The 18,720-nt window shown below is 35.4% G+C and overlaps 1 protein-coding gene across 2 annotated transcripts in view; it reads left to right on the forward strand.

Annotated features, from left to right (window-relative positions):
- SRP72 (signal recognition particle 72) overlaps positions 1–17,602 on the forward strand; it is a 27,512-nt gene extending 9,910 nt beyond the window's left edge. For both annotated transcript variants that reach the window (XM_004419083.3, XM_087434362.1), the window contains exons 9-19: positions 2,352–2,483; positions 3,363–3,491; positions 4,288–4,360; positions 5,882–5,946; positions 7,370–7,465; positions 8,307–8,410; positions 8,547–8,624; positions 9,429–9,566; positions 12,184–12,221; positions 14,730–14,889; positions 15,562–17,602. In XM_004419083.3, the coding sequence (XP_004419140.1) occupies positions 2,352–2,483; positions 3,363–3,491; positions 4,288–4,360; positions 5,882–5,946; positions 7,370–7,465; positions 8,307–8,410; positions 8,547–8,624; positions 9,429–9,566; positions 12,184–12,221; positions 14,730–14,889; positions 15,562–15,739 (1,191 nt within the window). In that variant the 3' untranslated portion in view covers positions 15,740–17,602. The remainder of the gene's footprint in view (positions 1–2,351; positions 2,484–3,362; positions 3,492–4,287; positions 4,361–5,881; positions 5,947–7,369; positions 7,466–8,306; positions 8,411–8,546; positions 8,625–9,428; positions 9,567–12,183; positions 12,222–14,729; positions 14,890–15,561) is intronic.
- Positions 17,603–18,720: the final 1,118 nt, after the last annotated feature.

Below are 18,720 nucleotides of genomic sequence, written 5' to 3' on the forward strand. Positions count from 1 at the left end.
TACTGTACTATTGAAATTAACCACTATTTGGAACATTGTGTTAATGGGAAAACATTTCAAGTTCAGATTTGAAATTCAAGTCAATAGAAAAATAAGAAAAGTAACATTTGATTTCTTTTGATATGCCATGTGATTTTCAAGTGCCATGTTATTTCATCCTCACAGTTATCTTTTTAGGTGGCAGTACTCATCTCCAGTTTATAGGAGTATCATCTGAGACTGAAAGGAGTTAAATAATTTGTATAAGGTCACAGCCAGTAAGAGGTAGAACTTGGATTCAGATTCCAGGCTCTGACTCTAAAGCTGTTCCTTCTAGTCCTTCATGGTACCTCTCTCCTCCTATTGCAGAAATTCAGAGGGTCCCCAGATGTAGGATAATGGCATTAAGAGAGGTAGTAGTTATAGGATGTTGCAGGCCATTGGCATGGTTTAGGTTTCCAAAAATTGATGCGGTCATTTGAATCTTAGCAATATATACCTACCCATGTTTATGAATAATTTGAAATGCCAGTAAGGACAACTTCTTTTTATCTGATATGTAATTGTGGGGAGGAGAGTATATGAAATACTAAATATCTCAGTGTAAAATAAGCACTGAACTTTACTTAGTCAAGAGGTATTTATTTCTGACTTTTAATTCAAAACAGTGCTGGATGCAGTAGGTAATGCAAAAGAGATATAAAACATGTTCTTAATCATTACATAGTTTAAATTCTCATTCTGGTATTGAAAAAAATTGTGCACATTTAAATTTCTTGTCTGTATATTTTATAACTGCGGTATTTGGTGAAAGAAAAGATCTCTGAGTTGGCAAATTTGAGTTGACCCTTGAAGGAGGGATACGGTTTGAAGGTTAAGGAACGGTATAAGCAAATGACCATATGAAGAAATATTTATGACTTGTAGGGGGGAAGTGAGAAAACAGAAGATAAGAGGATACATACATGCTGGCTAGTTAAAAAAAAAGGTTAGATTGAATAATAGATATCAGGGTATGAGAGGCCTTGAAAATCAAATTTTTGTATAAGTGCCATGAGAGCAAAGTTTAAGAAACGTCTGGCAGTGGTATGCATGATGAATTGAAGTATTAAAATAGTGGCATAGGAGAGCCAACTGAAAGTATGGTTTCTTGAGGATTGATTTATATAAAAGCCAGTTTCTTGCTGTACATTAAAATAATTTCACATTGGTTTGGAAGTTCACACTCAGAAAAAGTGGAATTTATTTTAGATTTCTTCTCTGCCTCCTTTTAGTCTTTTTTTTTTTTTTTTTTTATGAGAAAGATCGGCCCTGAGCCAACATCCGTGCCAATCCTCCTCTTTTTGCTGAGGAAGACTGGCCCTGAGCTAACATCTATTGCCAGTCCTCCTCCTTTTTTTTCCCCTTTTTCTCCCCAAAGCCCCAGTAGATAGTTGTAGGTCATAATTGCACATCCTTCTAGTTGCTATATGTGGGACGCTGCCTCAGCATGGCCGGAGAAGCGGTGCGTCGGTGCGCGCCTGGGATCCGAACCCAGGCTGCCAGTAGCAGAGCATGCGCACTTAACTGCTAAGCCACGGGGCCGGCCCCTCCTTTTAGTCTTTAAACTGTAGACGACCTGGTTTAAAAAGCACAGTGGTATCACTTATTTGCAGATAAATATATTATTTAACAAAGCTAGAATACTGTGCACATAGGAGACCGTTAGATGTTCAGTTTGTCCTTCTCAGCATATAATATGATTTAATTGTCTTCCTTCCTTGAAAGGTATGTGACTTTCTATAATTCTTAAGAGGACTTTCTTTAGGCAGATAACACTGTGTTATCCCACACAGAAATTTCAGAAATTAAACATGCTTGTGCCTAGGTGAGAAGGGGCTTAAGAAAAGGAAAAACAGTAGCTATATTACATTAGTATTTTCTGCTAAAAATGGGTTCAAAAGAGGTGTGAATATATTCCTGAATTTTAATGTAAGCAAAGCTTACATAATGACAATATTTCAAAGAGGAATGAGTTATTTTCCTCATTTGTCATCTAAATTCTAAAGGACATAGTTTGTAGAAGTTGCAAATTTAGGTATCTTTGTAGTTTGAATTTTGACTGTAAGATTTGTGCTATCCCTATGTACTTTTCTTCAACAAGCTCAAAACAAGCAGTTAATAGTAGAAAGATAAAACAAAAGAAAACCAAGAACCCAAGATATTTATATGCGTTTAGGAGCATAGGCACCCCAACTAGGTAGACGTATTATTTTCCAAGCTCTCTTGTGTTTATAGAAAATAACTAAATGACATAGGAATAAGGCCTTGGACTGTTAAAAGAGTTGAAGTCTGAGATTGCTGTTAATGGTGGATGAACTTTTCTTTGTCAGGACCAAAATGTCTTTGACTCCAAGAAGAAGGTGAAATTAACCAATGCAGAAGGAGTAGAGTTTAAGCTTTCCAAGAAACAACTGCAAGCCATAGAATTTAACAAAGCTTTACTTGCTATGTACACAAACCAGGTAGGTGACAGACCTCTGGTTCCCCTGGCTAAACCTTTTGGAGTATGGCTTATGAGGCATAATGGGTGTATCAGTCCAATCTGTTTATATTTTTTGTTTATATTTTGTCTTAAAACCATGTATTCTACAGACTGTCATACATCATACATTTTATTTGTTAAACAAGTAATTGCCCAATTCTTTGTAAAGGTGTGCAGTTGGTGGCTTTTAAGGGAAGAAAACACTATTCATACCTGTGAACGAGATAATTTTCTCATTATCTTCTAATCTCTCTGAATTAAAGTAAAAATCATCCAGGATGCCGATCATGATTACAGATTTAAGATCCATCTTTCATTTTAGTTTGTGCATAATCATATCAAGTTATAAATGTTAAGGAGGTTAATTCTAACTTAAATATGGATTAATTTTAATTAAATTATGACTTCATACTCTTCTAGAGTAGAGGTTTTCAGTGGGAGAATGAGAGGCAGTTGTGTTATCATTTAGAACCGAGTTGAGTTATTCTTAAATACTTGAGCAAGAAATACCTATCTCTTTTGTTGTTTTGAAGCAAAGGCTAATACTTGATATAATTTTTCTAAACAAAATTTTGGAATTAAAGCATCCAAATGAATGTTTAGAACTTGTCCTTTACCTAAATACTTTTAGAACTCATGGCTTAAATGGAATAAACAGAAATCTTTTTCTTACAGGAAAAAATTGAGAATAGATAGTATAAAACTACTTTTCTCACCCTAGGCAGTTATTCACTTACTATTTTGTTTCAGCTGATTTCCTTCCCCCTTCCCCAATCCTCCTTTTCTTTGTGGTCATTCACTTAATGTTTAATTTTATTAACCAGCTTCTTTTTATGGGGGGAAAAATATTGTCTTTTAGGCAGAACAGTGCCGCAAAATATCTGCCGGTTTACAGTCCCAAAGTCCTGAGCGTCTCCTGCCTGTGTTAATCCAAGCTGCCCAGCTCTGCCGTGAAAAGCAGCACACAAAAGCAATAGAGCTGCTTCAGGTAAAGGAATTACTTAAATTTTGAATGAGGTGTCAGGTAGTGGCACCCTTGTTTCATTTTCATTATGTTATAATAATGTACAAGCTTGTAAATTTCATGGGAAAACTAATAAGTAATGTTCAACTAGACAAATTCTAGAGTGTCACTTGAGTTAATTCTTGGACTACAGTTTTGTTTAAATAAATTTGCATTAGTAAATAGTTTGCCATAAACCCTGAAGAATGCTTTTGGTTTGGAGATTTAATGAGTTAGGGATTTATTTTAGGCTTACTATGCCAGAACATGCTAACCCCCATTTCAATGTATTCTGCATTGAGTCCCAATCTAAAACGTCAAGCAATTACGGAGATACTGACTTGGTTTTTATCAACCTAAACTGCTATTTGATTACATATTTGAATTTCCTGAGGGTAGACAACATTGGAAAGTTGGACAGGGTAAAATTAGAATCATCCTGAGGGGCACTGTTGCCCAGCAGGGACCCTAAGTAAGAGGCATCATTTATTCGAGTATCTTTCTTTAAAAAAAAAGAAAGAAATCTACCAAGAAATCTTAATTATTATTTCTCTCTTAGTGACTTCCTGGAAACTTGACATTATTGCACTTACTTTCAGAGCAAAGTGGGTGTTGAATAAAATTTTTTCAAAGTTAAAATTTTGATCTGCAACCAGAAGTTTAATATTTTAAAACTGGATTTAAATTTTTGTGTTGCTGAGATAAGTAATCGGAATGTGTGGAGTTAGTTGTGTAAAATTAAATGTGATTTTTTTCTCCCCTCAACTAAAAAAAATTTTAGGAATTTTCAGATCAGCATCCAGAAAATGTAGCTGAAATTAAGCTGACCATGGCACAACTGAAAATTTCCCAAGGTATTAATGATGATTTCATCATGATTAATAATGGAAACATATGGTTGGAATGATTCTGATGTAGTTGTCAGCTATGTGATTTTAAGATTTTAGCATAATGGTGCAGCATAATTATTGCTGTAAATATGAATCTAGATTGTGTGAGCTCCAACAGATTTAGTAGTGAGTTCGTTGGCCTTTTCTTGGGTTATTCCTAAATTGTTAGAATGAGTCTCGTTCTATGCCTTGAAAGTCAGTAGAAGCAAAGGGTTCGTCTTTTCCAAAAGACCCTACTTACTCAAATTTCCGGGGTATGTCATGTGTAGAAATGATTACATCTGTCACTTGTAGTATTTGCATGATGTAAGGGTTACTTTGCATCCTAGTTTTCAGAATTTCTTAGCTTAGCCCTTTATCCTCCATTTATGCTTTATGACCCTTAGCTTTGGGAGAAACTGACATTTTTGGATCTTAGAGAAAACTACTAGTGTTTTTGTCATTGATTTTGAACCAACCTTGAGTGATTATCTAGAGCTGTGTTCTCCATATTTGGTAGTCACTATCTACACATAGCTGTTTTTAGTTTAAATTAAAATTAAATGAAATTTAAAATTCAGTTCCTCAGTTGTGCCAGCCACATTTCAGCAGCTTTGTATCTACATGTGACTAGTTGGACAGCATAGATATAGGACATTTCCATCATCACAGAAAGTTCTATCAGACAGCTCTGCTGTAGACCATGCATTCTCAATGGGAGTGATGATTGGTTTGCTTGGGGTGGGGGGTGTCAAAAAACTCTTAGATATTACAGTGGCTGAAAGGAAAATTTCATGGTTAGAGGGGAGGGGAGTTGGCAATTAGGGGGAAAAAATGTCTAAAAAGGCTCCTTAGTGGATAGTAAAGAAAACAAGATTGAGAAGCACTGCTTGTCTCCCTGTTACCCTGCTCTCACATTTCCTTACTTTCCTCCCTTGTTTCTTTTTCCTTTTCCCACCTCTCTTCTTTTTCTTGTTCTCTCTATCTTCTGTTCTTAGTGGTTTTCAGTTTAAGTTTTGCAAGGATTATTTATCGTTCTAAAATTAGAGAGAGCCTGTTGTGGTTTTTGTTTGTTTTGTTTTTGAAGACTTTGGAAGGTTTATGTTACTGAGGTTTGCAGTGAGTGGAAAATCAGAATTTTGACACCATAGGAAATGTTCCATTTTTCTCATATCTACAGTACCATATTTCAAGGCCTTTAGTGAAGGACCCCACCTTTAAATTATGGCCTGAAAAAGGAGAAACAGGACTCAACAGACTGGGAGCTGGGAAACATTTTTTCTGGTAGCAGCTTGCCATTAACTTTCTTTGTGAGCGTAAGCAAGATATATTGTTTCCTTGGGACTCACTTTCCTTATCTATAAAATGAATAAATAGAGTACATTATCCCCAAGACCCCAAAGCTTGAGTATTTAAAGATGTTACAAAATATGACTCTTAAATTTCTTATTTTTTTCCATAAAATACTTTCTTTAATGTGATGCTGATTGTTTTTACTCTCTTAAGGTAATATTTCCAAAGCATGTCTAATATTGAGAAGCATAGAGGAGTTAAAGCATAAACCAGGCATGGTGAGTTCATAAAGTATTATTAGACTGAAAAAATAATGGAATTAATAGTCCATTGGTATGTTTGCTATTTATTTGTATTCATTTTAATTTCTACTTATTTATCATAATGTAGGAGTAGTAAAAATAATAATTACTTATTTGGTATACATTTAATTTCATTTTGTGCTCTGCTTTGCATTGGTTTTTTATTTAGTCAAATGTACTAGGCACTATTTAGGCCTTATATTACCACTAAAAGCCAACCTCAAATAACCTAAGACCTGTATAGGGAATTTCTTAGCCTAAATTATTTTATCATGTCTTCAGTGTGATTTCTTTAAGTTAAAACAATTTAGTAGTATTGGCCAACAAATTTAGTTTTTAGTTCTCTGAATATTCAGGCATCACAGGTTTAGATTCCTAATATAGCTGGGAAAGCATCTGTTTCAAAGTAGAGACTACTTCTATAGCGGTGGTTTGTGCATTTATTGAACAGAGAGTGTTTTATTCATGTTTGTCCTCTAACAGCTTGTTTATAGGTGGCACTCCAATGTATAATAATGTTATGGTAGTGCTTTCTCTTTTGAAGATTCATATTTTAAAGACAGCTACGATTATTTTATGTTAGAATCAAATATAATATATGGCTGAAAATAAAATGTTTCTAATATTTAATATCTGGCCTTCTGTTGCCTTTCAAGAAATATATCCCCTTCCTCTAGGTTATTGAATTCATTTGCATAAAAGTTGTTCAGATAGTCCCTATTTATTTTTTTAATATCTGTAGAACCTCTCTCATTCCTGATATTAGCTATTTGTGTCTTCATTTTTTTTTTCTGATCAATCTGGCCAGAGGTTTATCAGTTTCATTTTATTTTTTTTTCAAAGATCCAGCTTTTTGTTTCTGTTTCCTTTCTATCGTCATCTCCTATTGTTCCCCCCCTCTCACTCCACTCCAGTCACATGGAGTCACACTCCTTGCTATCCCTCTAACACACTAGGCAAGGTTTTCACTGACTTTATGTAGCTCAGGCCACATGCAAGTCATCATGGGAGTTTAACCACACTAGTGTATACCTCACCGGTCACACACTTGGATGTCCCAACAATGTCTTATCATATAAACTAGTTTTCTAAGCACTTATTCTCAAGTTCTGTACTTACCTTGTTGTGGACTGGTAACAAACTGTGAACTGGCACTGCTTTAGAGGAAAGGTGTATTTTATAAATAACTGCCTTTGTATTTGGAAAACACTGTTGTTCATGGTATTTCTAGTTATTATGCTTTATAAAGATAGTAATTTTGATGATGAATTAGGTCCTGACAGAGCGCCTAGCAACCTTTATTTGCTATTTCTTCAATGTTTTTCATTTTCAAAAACTTATTCTGATAGAGGAGGGGGAATTTTATTAATTTTATTAATTTATATCTTTGGCTGGGTAGGTGTCTGCATTAGTGACCATGTACAGCCATGAGGAAGATATTGATAGTGCCATTGAGGTCTTCACACAAGCCATCCAGTGGTATCAAAACCATCAGGTAAATAAATGTAGTAAAATGTTATGAGGGCATATTTTCACATAAAAATAAAAAGCTGCAGTAGTGAACTCAAAATGTAGGAGAATTGAAATATTCCAAGTCACTATTTTAAAAACAGAATGCTACTAGGCTCTCAAATTCCTTTTTTTAAGTATGTTAGATCCAAATAAAGTTATTAGAAATAAGAAATAAGTGCCAAATGAAAAAAAATAGCTCAGTTATGTTTTCTGAAGCTTCTTCTCATGTGTGTGTATATGTTTGTATGTGTAACCTCAAGAAGTAAGAATGCTGATAATACATGATTGCACATGAGAGCTCATCTTTAGTAGCTAGAAAGCCTGTGGATGGTAGTAATTGGTGGAACAGGAATACATGGTATATCATATCTTCATCTAATAGGAACGTCTTCATTTTTTCCAGTATGGGTCTCTGCATAGGCAATATCCAACTTATAAATATACCTACACACAGGTGGCATTTATGCTGTTAGCAGTAGAGGGATATCAGTGTTCTGGGGAGTATTGTGTTAAATTAATATTTGAAAACTATAGTGACATTTTTAAGATTTGATTATGAGGGAATATTTCTAGTTGTAGACAATCTAAATAGAGATGGATTGTATTCTGAATTCATAAATTGGTCTTCACTTGTACTAATTTGTCTACCCCCCTCCATGTATGTGTGTATGTGAATTTGTTTTTGTTTTGTGCATTCAGTAAAACTTAAGATGAGGAGTTTAATGGATAGGTCCATTTTAAAGGTCTAATGAATATAGTAACTTCATTGACTTGCTAGATATTTAGCTTGAAACTTTTTTTTCCTCTTTTTATTGAACCTATAGCCTAAATCTCCTGCTCATTTGTCCTTGGTAAGAGAAGCTGCAAACTTCAAACTCAAATATGGGCGGAAGAAGGAGGCAATTAGTGACCTAGAACAACTATGGAAGTAAGCTCTGAAAGGTGGAGATGTAGAAATCCAAATTTTATTGCCGTTATTTGATATGAGGGAGTTATTTTGCTTGTTTATGTTGCTTTCTCCAGTTTTATAAACTGTTTAGTAACTTTCTTATTTCTTCTTTTAGACAAAATCCAAAAGATATTCACACCCTGGCGCAGCTTATTTCTGCATACTCACTCGTAGATCCTGAGAAAGCAAAAGCGTATCCTTTTGACTGTTGTTCCAGACAGCTCTCAAGTAGTGCGCAGGATCTCTTCCAGTACCTGTTTTGACTAGGGCTGTTTCTGTTGTAAATTTTAACAAACAAAACCCCCTTCTAACTAGTAAAAGCAAAAATGAGAATTTATTGATCAGTGTGATCTATACAGTGATAGATCCAACTTGAGGTAGTTTGATCCAGAAGCAAAAATGAAGTCAACACGGTGCAGCCTCTGTCCCTTCAGATTCAAGTCCAGCAGCAAAAAAAATAAAAAAAGAAAAAGCATATTTTATTTGGGTAGTTATACATGATTCTGAAATGTCATTCTGACTGAACTGTCTTTGGTCGCATGCCCATCTCAAACAATTACTGAAGATAGGAGGATTCAGTGTCCTCATTGGCTGAGTTTGGATCATGTGTGCTACTCCAGTCCAGGGTGTGTTCCCAAAACTGAGGTGAGCTGGTGGACGCTAAGCAGCCACAAGTCAATTTCAGTGAGCAAATCTATGTTTTATAAGCTTGATAGTTGTTTTGGAATGGAGTTTTTATTAAGCTACAGCCTTGAAGTACAGCACTGAGTTAAGGAATAGATGATTAGTTTGTAACTCCTTTCTCAAGTTCTCCTTTCAGAATATATGATATATAATTGACTTTATGACCTGCTGATTTGTTATTCTATAGAAGATTTAAGAACGTTGTTTTGCTTTTGATGAAGGGCATCAAAGCGTGTCTTTCTGTTGGCATAGATATATTGGCAGACATATATATGTGTATATATTGTGTTCCTGAACTCCTGTTGGATCCCAGTCTTAGTAAACACTTGCCCTCGTCAGATAGCATGTCTCTAAAAGTAGATGTCGAGGCTCTTGAAAATTCTCCTGGTGCTACGTACATTCGGAAGAAGGGTGGAAAATTTGCTGGAGATAGTCAACCAAAGGAGCAAGGGTAATGTTTTTCATTGTAACATTCACTAACACTGATTTAAATTATATAAGGAATAAAAAATACATTCTTAAAAAAATTCCTTGTGAGTAAAGTTTGTCACCTTTGTTTCTTTTCCCTTCCTTTTTGCTGTGCCCAGCTCTTAGTCCTTGTGTCTCCCCGGCCCGGAATTAACCTCTGATATTAATTTAACCTGTATCCTTCAGGATCATCTTTGTATTTACAGGCAGAAGTGATCTAGAAATATTTTCCTTGTACTGGTTTATTTTTTGTTTTTTACAGAAGTAGGATTAGATTGTACTTATTGTTTTCCAATTTGCTTTCTTTCGTATACTAAGTCTTGGAGATTTTTGCATATTCTAAATGTAGACATATTGCATTCTTTTTACACATAGTATTCTATAGGCTGCATGTGCCCTACTTTATTTATTTAAGTTTTTGATGTACGTTTAGTATATCATTCAGTAATACTAAACCAAAGTTCAGATGAGATTTATTTTGCTGATTTGGAGAAAGGGTTAGCCAGCTTCATTTAACTTATAAGAAGTCAAATTCTGATTCTTTCCTTGTTCTCCTACATTGCCAACTCAAAAATACAGTTAGCAGAGGCTTGCAGTAAAATGCTTAAAGATCCTGTTTTTGACTCAGGATGAATAGCAAATGGAAGAGAGATAATACTTCCCTAGTTTTATGGCTTTCATAATTTTTCACTATTTTCTCCTTTTTTGAATGCCTTTTGAAATGTAGATCTTAAAAAAAATATCAGCAACAGTATATGACTGACTTCATTATGAACACTATGTTTAGTAAAAAAGCATTATCATCCTCATAATAGGTTTTAAAAACTTAAATAAGGAGTTGAAGTCTCAGAGATGCTACATTGATCTAAATTCCATTTCATCATATGGTTCCAATTTCAAGCCTTATCAAGAACCCCAAAATGAAATAAATTCAAGCCAGATCTTAAGGGGATTTTCAAATAATGGCTATTTAAATATTTTCACTATTTTTTTTCCTCTTCCAGAACAGGGTTGGGTAGGAACATACAGTTTTTTTTAATCCTTTAATCTTCTTTCTCTTTTCTCTTAGGCAGTTATTAAGATGTACATTGACTTTTTAAATTTCAGCAAGGTATTTTCATTAGACATTATTAATGCCTTTTATGCTAATTTTTTTAAAAAATAATTTTATTTATTTATTTATTTTTCCCCCCAAAGCCCCAGTAGATAGTTGTATGTCATAGCTGCACATGTTTCTAGTTGCTGTATGTGGGACGTGGCCTCAGCATGGCCGGAGAAGTGGTGCATCAGTGCGTGCCTGGGATCCGAACCTGGGCTGCCAGCAGTGGAATGCGCACCCTTAACCGCTAAGCCATGGGACCAGCCCTATGCTAATTTTTGAATACAAAGGTTTAGTTTCTTTTGAAGATACGCTGTGTTATTGACAAAAAAATAAATCATCGTCCTTGCCCTCAAAAGAACTAGGTCTAGCCGAAGGAAACATATTTAAGCAGTAGTTGCAGTGAAGGTCTTATGTGCTGTGATTGTGTAGGGCATAGAGGATACACCAGGGGGCATAGTCAGTCCTTCCTGGGGACAGTGGGAGGTTAGGAAAGGCTTCATGGAGGAGGTGATTGTGTTGACTCCTGAGGAATATGAGGAGAATGAGGTAGCAAAGGCAGAGAAATAAGAAATGGCAGAGAGCTTTGGGGAAATCGTAGCCATGGCTGTGGAGTATGATTTGTAGGGAGACAATTTAGAAGACTATTGTATAGTCTGCGTGAGAGATGAAGCTCTAAAGTAAGACACTGTATGTTGTATTTCTTATTGTTCATGGTACCCTGAAAGAACTTTCACAACTGAATGACTTGGTAGAATGAATTTTTGGCAGAAGTTGTTGCTGTCTCGTCTTTTTAGTTCACTGTTTCAGAGTTCACATAGAGGTATATCACAATGATTATATACAGAGATTTTTATGTCTTCCTCTTATAGCTGTCAGAGTACTTAACAGTTATTTTGAAATGTTCTTGATTTCTTATGCTCTTTTCACCGCTTTTTTTTTTGTCAGTGTACTTAATAAAGATTTTACTGACTTAAAAAATTTAGTAAATTCACAAGGTTCAAAATTTGAAAGATAAAAAAGCACAGAGTAAAAAGTCTTCCTTCCACCCCTGTTGGCCCTCCTCCCTCCCAGACCACACCAATGTTACTTGTCTTGCATATCCTCCCAGAGATATTCTTTGCATGTATTATACCTATACATTTTCTTCTGGCAAAGAGTTTAATTACCTGTTTTCTAGTTTTGCCAAACATAAGGTAACTTACCACAGTACTGGATATTTTCATGCTTGTGCAGACTTAATACTTAGCAAGGAAAATGGTATCTGTTTTCTGGACACACTTGTCACCCCTCTTCTAAACCACCTTCCAAAAACTGTAGTGTATGAAACTTGATTAAATTTACCAGAATTAATATCCCAGCTAGTTTTTTAGCTTTGATGAGCCTGTACCAAGTTGTAAATGCCTTTATGATAAAGTGCCCAGCTCACTTTTTTTCACATACTTAATGCTATATAAATATTTTATCACGTTGATGGTAATGATTTTTCTTCTCTTTGTAGACAGGGAGATTTGAAAAAGAAGAAGAAGAAAAAGAAGGGTAAGGCTTTTTTTTTTTTTCATCTTCACGTTCCTTTCTACAAGATAAAAGCTTGAGTTTAGCCCTATATAAAAATCTTGGGATATAAATATCCATTCTTGTATCTTTGAACACTAACTTTTGTCTTAATGATAGCTAACATTTAATTTTATATATTTTAAAGAGTGCAACTCTGGAATTTGGTTGCCTGAATTCAGATTGTTGCTCTAGTAACATTGCTCTTTCACTGTGACTGTGAACAGGTTATTTAACATACTTGCCTGAGATTTTAATCTATAAACGAATATGATAGTATATACCTCATAGGATTAAATGAGATACAACATGTAAAGCACTTAGAACAATGTCTGCCGCACAGTAAGCCCTTATACATTAGGTTGCTTTCGGCTACCAGTACCATAAAACTCTATCAAACTGGCTTAAGAAAATTTATTTACAAAATCGGCAGTGTAGAGGAAGGCTAGCGTCAAGGTTGGTTGATGCAGTAGTTGTGTCTCTTTGTTCTGCTGTACACAAAACTGAATCCCATTAGAGTCATAGGATGTTTTTTGGAAACAGTCAGGGCCACAAAGCTTGTCATTTATATCCAGCAGGACAAAAAGGGTGTCTCTGCATTTGGCATGTCTTTCCCGGTAATCTGATTGGGCCAGCATTGGTCAGTGTCCAGCCCTGGACCATTAACCAGGGGAGCGCCATGCACTGATTGGCTTAGGCTGTGTTCTTAATCCATGGCAAGCGTGGGTGGAATTCATGCCTCACTTCAACGAGTCAGAGGTTATCCTTGGAGCCACCTACCTGTTCCTGAGTCTTTGGGAAATCTGTGGTGTAAATCAGGTTGTTTCTTGATTTGCCCACTGCCGTCTTAGGATTCAGGTTTCCCAAGTCTGCCAAGTTTATTACCACTCCTCCATCTGTTTTCCTTCTTCCAAAATTTTATTGATAATACCTTTTCTCCTATTCTTCCTTCTGATGTGTTTGTTACCATTTTAGTGGAGTTTTGGGATGGTGCAGAAACTAATATTTGTATTCAACTCATCTTTAACTAAAAGTTTTATTAGCTCTTCACTTTTGTCACAGTGCTTGGAAATTGGTAAAAACTCAATAAGTATTTGTTTTATGTATTAGTAATACTGCAAGGGAACAGCTGATAATTATAGGTAGCAGTAATCTGCTGTTTCTCTTTCTTTTCTAGTTTTTGTAGTTCACAGATGAGCATTTTTTAAAACTTAGAAATGATATATGCTCATTCTAAAAACAAAAACAAACAAAAAAAACCACTAAAACTTCTATCATTATAAAATGGCATAAAGTGGAAAATTCCCTTCCCCAAATTCATGCTTCTAGAGATAATTACTTTTTTGTATATAGAAACATGCATTATTATATATTTACATGCTCAGTCAATAAAAGTTTTTACAAAACTGATATGAACATGTCATCAGGATTTGTTTTAATCTTCTACTTTAGACTGTATTGTGCAGACTTTTTTCCAAATTATTACATGTATATGTACTTTACTTTTTAACTCATAGCTATAGCTTACTATAGTGTGGGTATACTATAATTTATTTGATCATTCTCTTATTGATAGACATTTAAGTTAGTTTACTATTTTAAAGAATGTCATAGAGAATATTCTTATACACACAACTTTGTGGCTTGTGGATATCTGCAGGATAAATTTCTAGAAGTATAAATTTTGACTGGTACTGCCAAATTAAATTGCTCTCTACAAAGGCTATACTGGTATATACTTCTGCCAGTAGTATTTCCCACTCTCTCTCCAACACTGGTTATTATTACTTTTAATATTTGTTAGTTTGATAGCATTTGTTACCTTTTTCATTTTTAATTAGTGAGATTGAGCTTCTTTTCACATGATTAAAGACTTTTATTTCTCCTGGCTTACCCTAATTACATCTGTGCCTGTTTTTCTTTGCATGATTTGCCTGTTGATTATCAATAACTCATTCTTTTTTGTGTCTGTGTGTGAGGAAGATTAGCCCTGAGCTAACATCCGTGCCAATCTTCCTCTATTTTGTATGTGGGATGCCGCCACAGCATGACTTGATGAGCGGTGCGTAGCTCTGCGCCCAGGATCCAAACCTGTGAACCCTGGGCCACCGAAGCAGAACTCCCAAACTTAACTGTTATGCTACAGGGCTGGCCCAATAACTCATTCTATATTAAGAATATTAATTCACTCTGTTATATAGTATGCATATATTTTTTATTTCTCTTAAAAATGTATCTTTTAGCAAATGAAATTTAAAATTTTTTGTATGAATACATCTATGAAATCTTTTCCATTATGGCGTCTGAATTTCGTGTCATGCTTAGAAATAAGGCCTTTTCCCATGCTAGATTACACAAATAAAACTTTCTCAGATAACTTTATTTCAGTTTTAATCTTATTGATGCCCAGGCTTGGACACACTGTTTAAACAATCTATCTTGAAAACATTATGGACAGATCTCTCATTTCTTTGTCAATTAATTGTTACATAGGAAAACTGCCTAAGAATTATGACCCAAAAGTGACCCCAGATCCTGAAAGATGGCTGCCAATGCGAGAACGTTCTTACTACCGGGGAAGAAAGAAGGGGAAAAAGAAGGATCAGATTGGAAAAGGGACCCAGGGAGCAACTGCAGGAGCTTCGTCTGAGCTGTAAGTCACTGCTCCCCAGTTGAAGGCACTCAGCATAGGGCTGGTTCCTTCTGAGATTGAAATCAGGGTCAGTCTCATACTAATGACTCAGGGTCATTAGTGAGAATTTTTAAAAATACATTTTAACTGTGAGAAGTACAGTCACATATCTTTGGTAAATGTTTTGCAATATGCTTAGGTAGGGGACAGAAAATGTGGTGTTTCTGGTTTGATTATCTTGTCAATACTAAGATTATAGGATTGTATTGTAAATATTAAGATTTTAAGACCTTCAAAAGGAAAATGAACACACTGAGTTGTTCAACTAACTAAATATCTGGAGAAACAAACAAATATAAGTAATGTGACTAGAAAGGAGTATTAAAAATGTTACTAAATAAGTTATTTCTACATGGTAGGATTATAGGTCATTTTAAAATTTGTTCTTTATTTTCCAAGCTTTCTAAAAGTTGGCATGTACCATATATTACTTTTTCTTTAATTATAAAGCAATAAAATTTTTATTCAAAAGAAAAATTGATGGGGAGTTGGGGAACCCACCTTAAAAGAGAGAATATGTGTGGGAGATTTTTAGGGGTAGACAGTGAAATCCATGTACATATAACGTTTTTATAGCCTTCTTCTTTGTTGAATATGTGAATGACCAACACTTTCCTGATCTGATGATTTCAGGGATGCCAGTAAAACTGTGAGCAGCCCACCCACCTCCCCAAGACCTGGCAGTGCAGCAACAGCATCTGCATCTACAAGTAATATCATACCCCCAAGACACCAGAAACCTGCAGGGGCTCCAGCAACAAAAAAGAAACAGCAACAGAAAAAGAAGAAAGGTGGAAAAGGTGGCTGGTGATTAGAACGTACTTGTTGCAGTCTGTTTTTAAACTAATCTCGTTGACATTAGGAACATGATACAGGTGACACAGCAAGAAGCACAGAGCTGCTCCCTTTCCCATCCCCACATTTTCATACAATTATTTTCTTGTGCATCAAACGGGAAAACATCTTCTGCAAGTTCTGCCCAGTCAGACTTGGCCTACACCACTTAGGTTTGCACAGATGATAAGGACTCAAAATAATTGGGCATTTACCCACCTTGATATCTGTTGCATCCTTTCTCTCTGTGTGCCGATCTGGTGGTTTTTTCAGTTTTACAAAGAAGGCATGTTATCCAAAGTTTCCTAGGATTTAAACAGAAACCACTTCTACTGTTCAAACTAGTGTCTGAAGATATTTGTTCCTATCAAGTCCCAGTTTAAATTATGTCTTAGGAGGCCTTAGGAGACTGAAAGTGGAATCTTCTGAGCATTCCAAATACCTGCTTAGAAATATCATGTGATAAAAAGGGACCTTATTACACTGGTGTTCTTCACTTCATTACATGAGTGGCCACTGGAAAACTGAAGTAAATGTCTTGATTAATTTTGACCATAAATTCTCTGTCATGTGATACTGAAATATGGGATAGTGTGTGTATGTGTGTGTGTATACATATATATAAATTAGGACTCCTTTGCACCCCTGTATTGTTTTCAGATTATGATAACATTATATTGATTTAGCACCGTTCAAGAACCCAAGGAAAATATATCAATGTTGTAAGAAGTTGACTCTTAGACCCAGTGTTCTGAGTTCAGATGGGTTTGGACTGTCTCAATCAGAAAGATTTAATGGCCACTATCAAGAGCATGAACATTGACTTCCTACTTAGAGACAAAATCAATACCAGAGTTCAGTAGCGGGCAGTATTAAAACTTAACTGTTTGGCCCAATTAAGATACTCAGATGGCTCCTCTTTCTAGTTAGGGGTACAGTCATGTATTATGCTTCTCAAAGTAATGAAGTATTACACAGTCAGTCTGTGGTGTCAGTGTTGCTCAGGTCTTTCCTTGCTTGCAAACCACTTTCCCATTGAACAGCTGTGAGACAGACACACTGGGATGCCCACCCTTGTTAGAATTTATTTTATAGGGCCCAAGAGAACATTAAATTTAGACTTATGAGTATTTCCTTGTGATCATATTACTCCATCCTTGTTAATAAAGTGCTGCTGTGTTTGACTCTGAACATCTACGGGAACTTCTTCAAAGAGTTTTTAAAAAGGCTTTCCTCCTTTACAAAAGTAAGAAATGCAGTGCTGCCTTTCTGTTTAGTGTAGTCAGAATCTCTGGTGGCATCTAAACAAGAGACCCTCTTATATATGGATGATTTAGTATGGCATAATACTTTTTGAGCTTTCAGAGAATAGTCTTTTGGTAAGAGTGACAGATACTTATTCTTTTGGAATATACACCCCATTACAGGAGTAATTATTAGTAAATTTGTTAGGATTCATTACATTTCTGTGGTGAAGGATAATCATTTTTTAGGTCCACTAAGCTACAGAATTTTGGTGAAAATTATCCATTATTGAAAATTTTGACCCAGGGCACAACAATGACATTTACAGTTCTCTATTTACTCATTGTAATTGCCATTCATTGTTGTTATTAGTCTTTACTAAGCAACTGAAACCTCAGTTTAAATAAGTTATAATTGTCAAATGAAGTGTAAACATCTACGTTAACTAATTACTTCTTCTTTTGGACAGGTCTTTAAACAATGACATATATACTTTGTATATATATGTGTGTGTGTACATGTATAGAAACCAGTACGGATACATCCAGTCACTGTGGCACATTTTAAAATAAAATATTCTAGCAGTGAATATGGATTAAGGTGTTTTGGGTGTTGGCATTTTATGGAGGACTTCCTGCTTAGTATAGCTAAGAAATTGTCCCCTGCCCCTCCTAGCAAGCCACAAAACTAATGTAATGGGATTGAGAGAACATAGTTTTAATTTTAAATTCACTGAAAATTCATCATTTGATATGTGTACATAAACAAATTGAGGAGTAAACATTTTTTAAGTTAGCAAGAAGAACAACATTTTCAAGACTACTTGTTACTGCTAATCTTAAAAACTTGCATCACTCAAGCCTTCTGGAACCTGCCATTCATTCATTGTTCCTTACAAGGCTATTTAAAATGTAGATCTGATGAAGGGAGTTAGTTTAGTGCATTAAGATTAGTTTGTTAGATTGTGAAATATACTAAAGAGTTGTAGGGGAGGAAGAAACTTTACCCTCTAGGTTCTTCTGGTTAGAATAAGAATTAAATTGACATGAGACAGAATAACAGGAGAAAATCAAACAAATTGAATAACATGTATACATGGGAAAACTGAGTAACTCACCAAAATGGTTGAAGCCACCACCCTAAATACATCTTCAGCTAAAGACAAAGGAGGATGTTGGGGGTAGTGGTTTGAGACTTCAAAGGGGAGGCAGGCAATTCACATGGAGATGGAAAAGCAAGTGTTTGGTAGACAAATGTTTGCCATACCTTGCAAAAACAGTGGGATATGGGGAGGACTTTGATCAAATAGGCCTTGCTAGATTCCTCCTTGTCTGTCACACCTGGTTTATTTTATACTACAGTTATCTATGGTGATAGCTCCTTCCTGAAAGAGGCCTTATATCTTAAATTCTTTTAGGCAGTTAGAGGGAAGGTCAGAGTTTCTTCCTGAGTCTTTTGTTCTTAAAGATAATCAAGCCAAAGAGACACATTTTGGGGTGGTGAATTCTGATCTCCCACAGAGTGCAATTTAACAAAGTAATAAGAACCATCCATATACTTCTCAACCAGTTCAAGAAACATGGGTACCTAATTTGCTACATATTAGATCTTTGGGGGTGACAAGACTAGTTGTGGTTTTAATACCTGGCATTACTAGTATCCATGATCCTGGCAAACTACTAATTTAATCTCCAGAGAACTTTCTTCAAGTGA

Source organism: Ceratotherium simum, chromosome 8, assembly GCF_057802395.1.
Source record: "Ceratotherium simum simum isolate JZ-2026a chromosome 8, ASM5780239v1, whole genome shotgun sequence".
Classification (NCBI taxonomy): domain Eukaryota; kingdom Metazoa; phylum Chordata; class Mammalia; order Perissodactyla; family Rhinocerotidae; genus Ceratotherium; species Ceratotherium simum.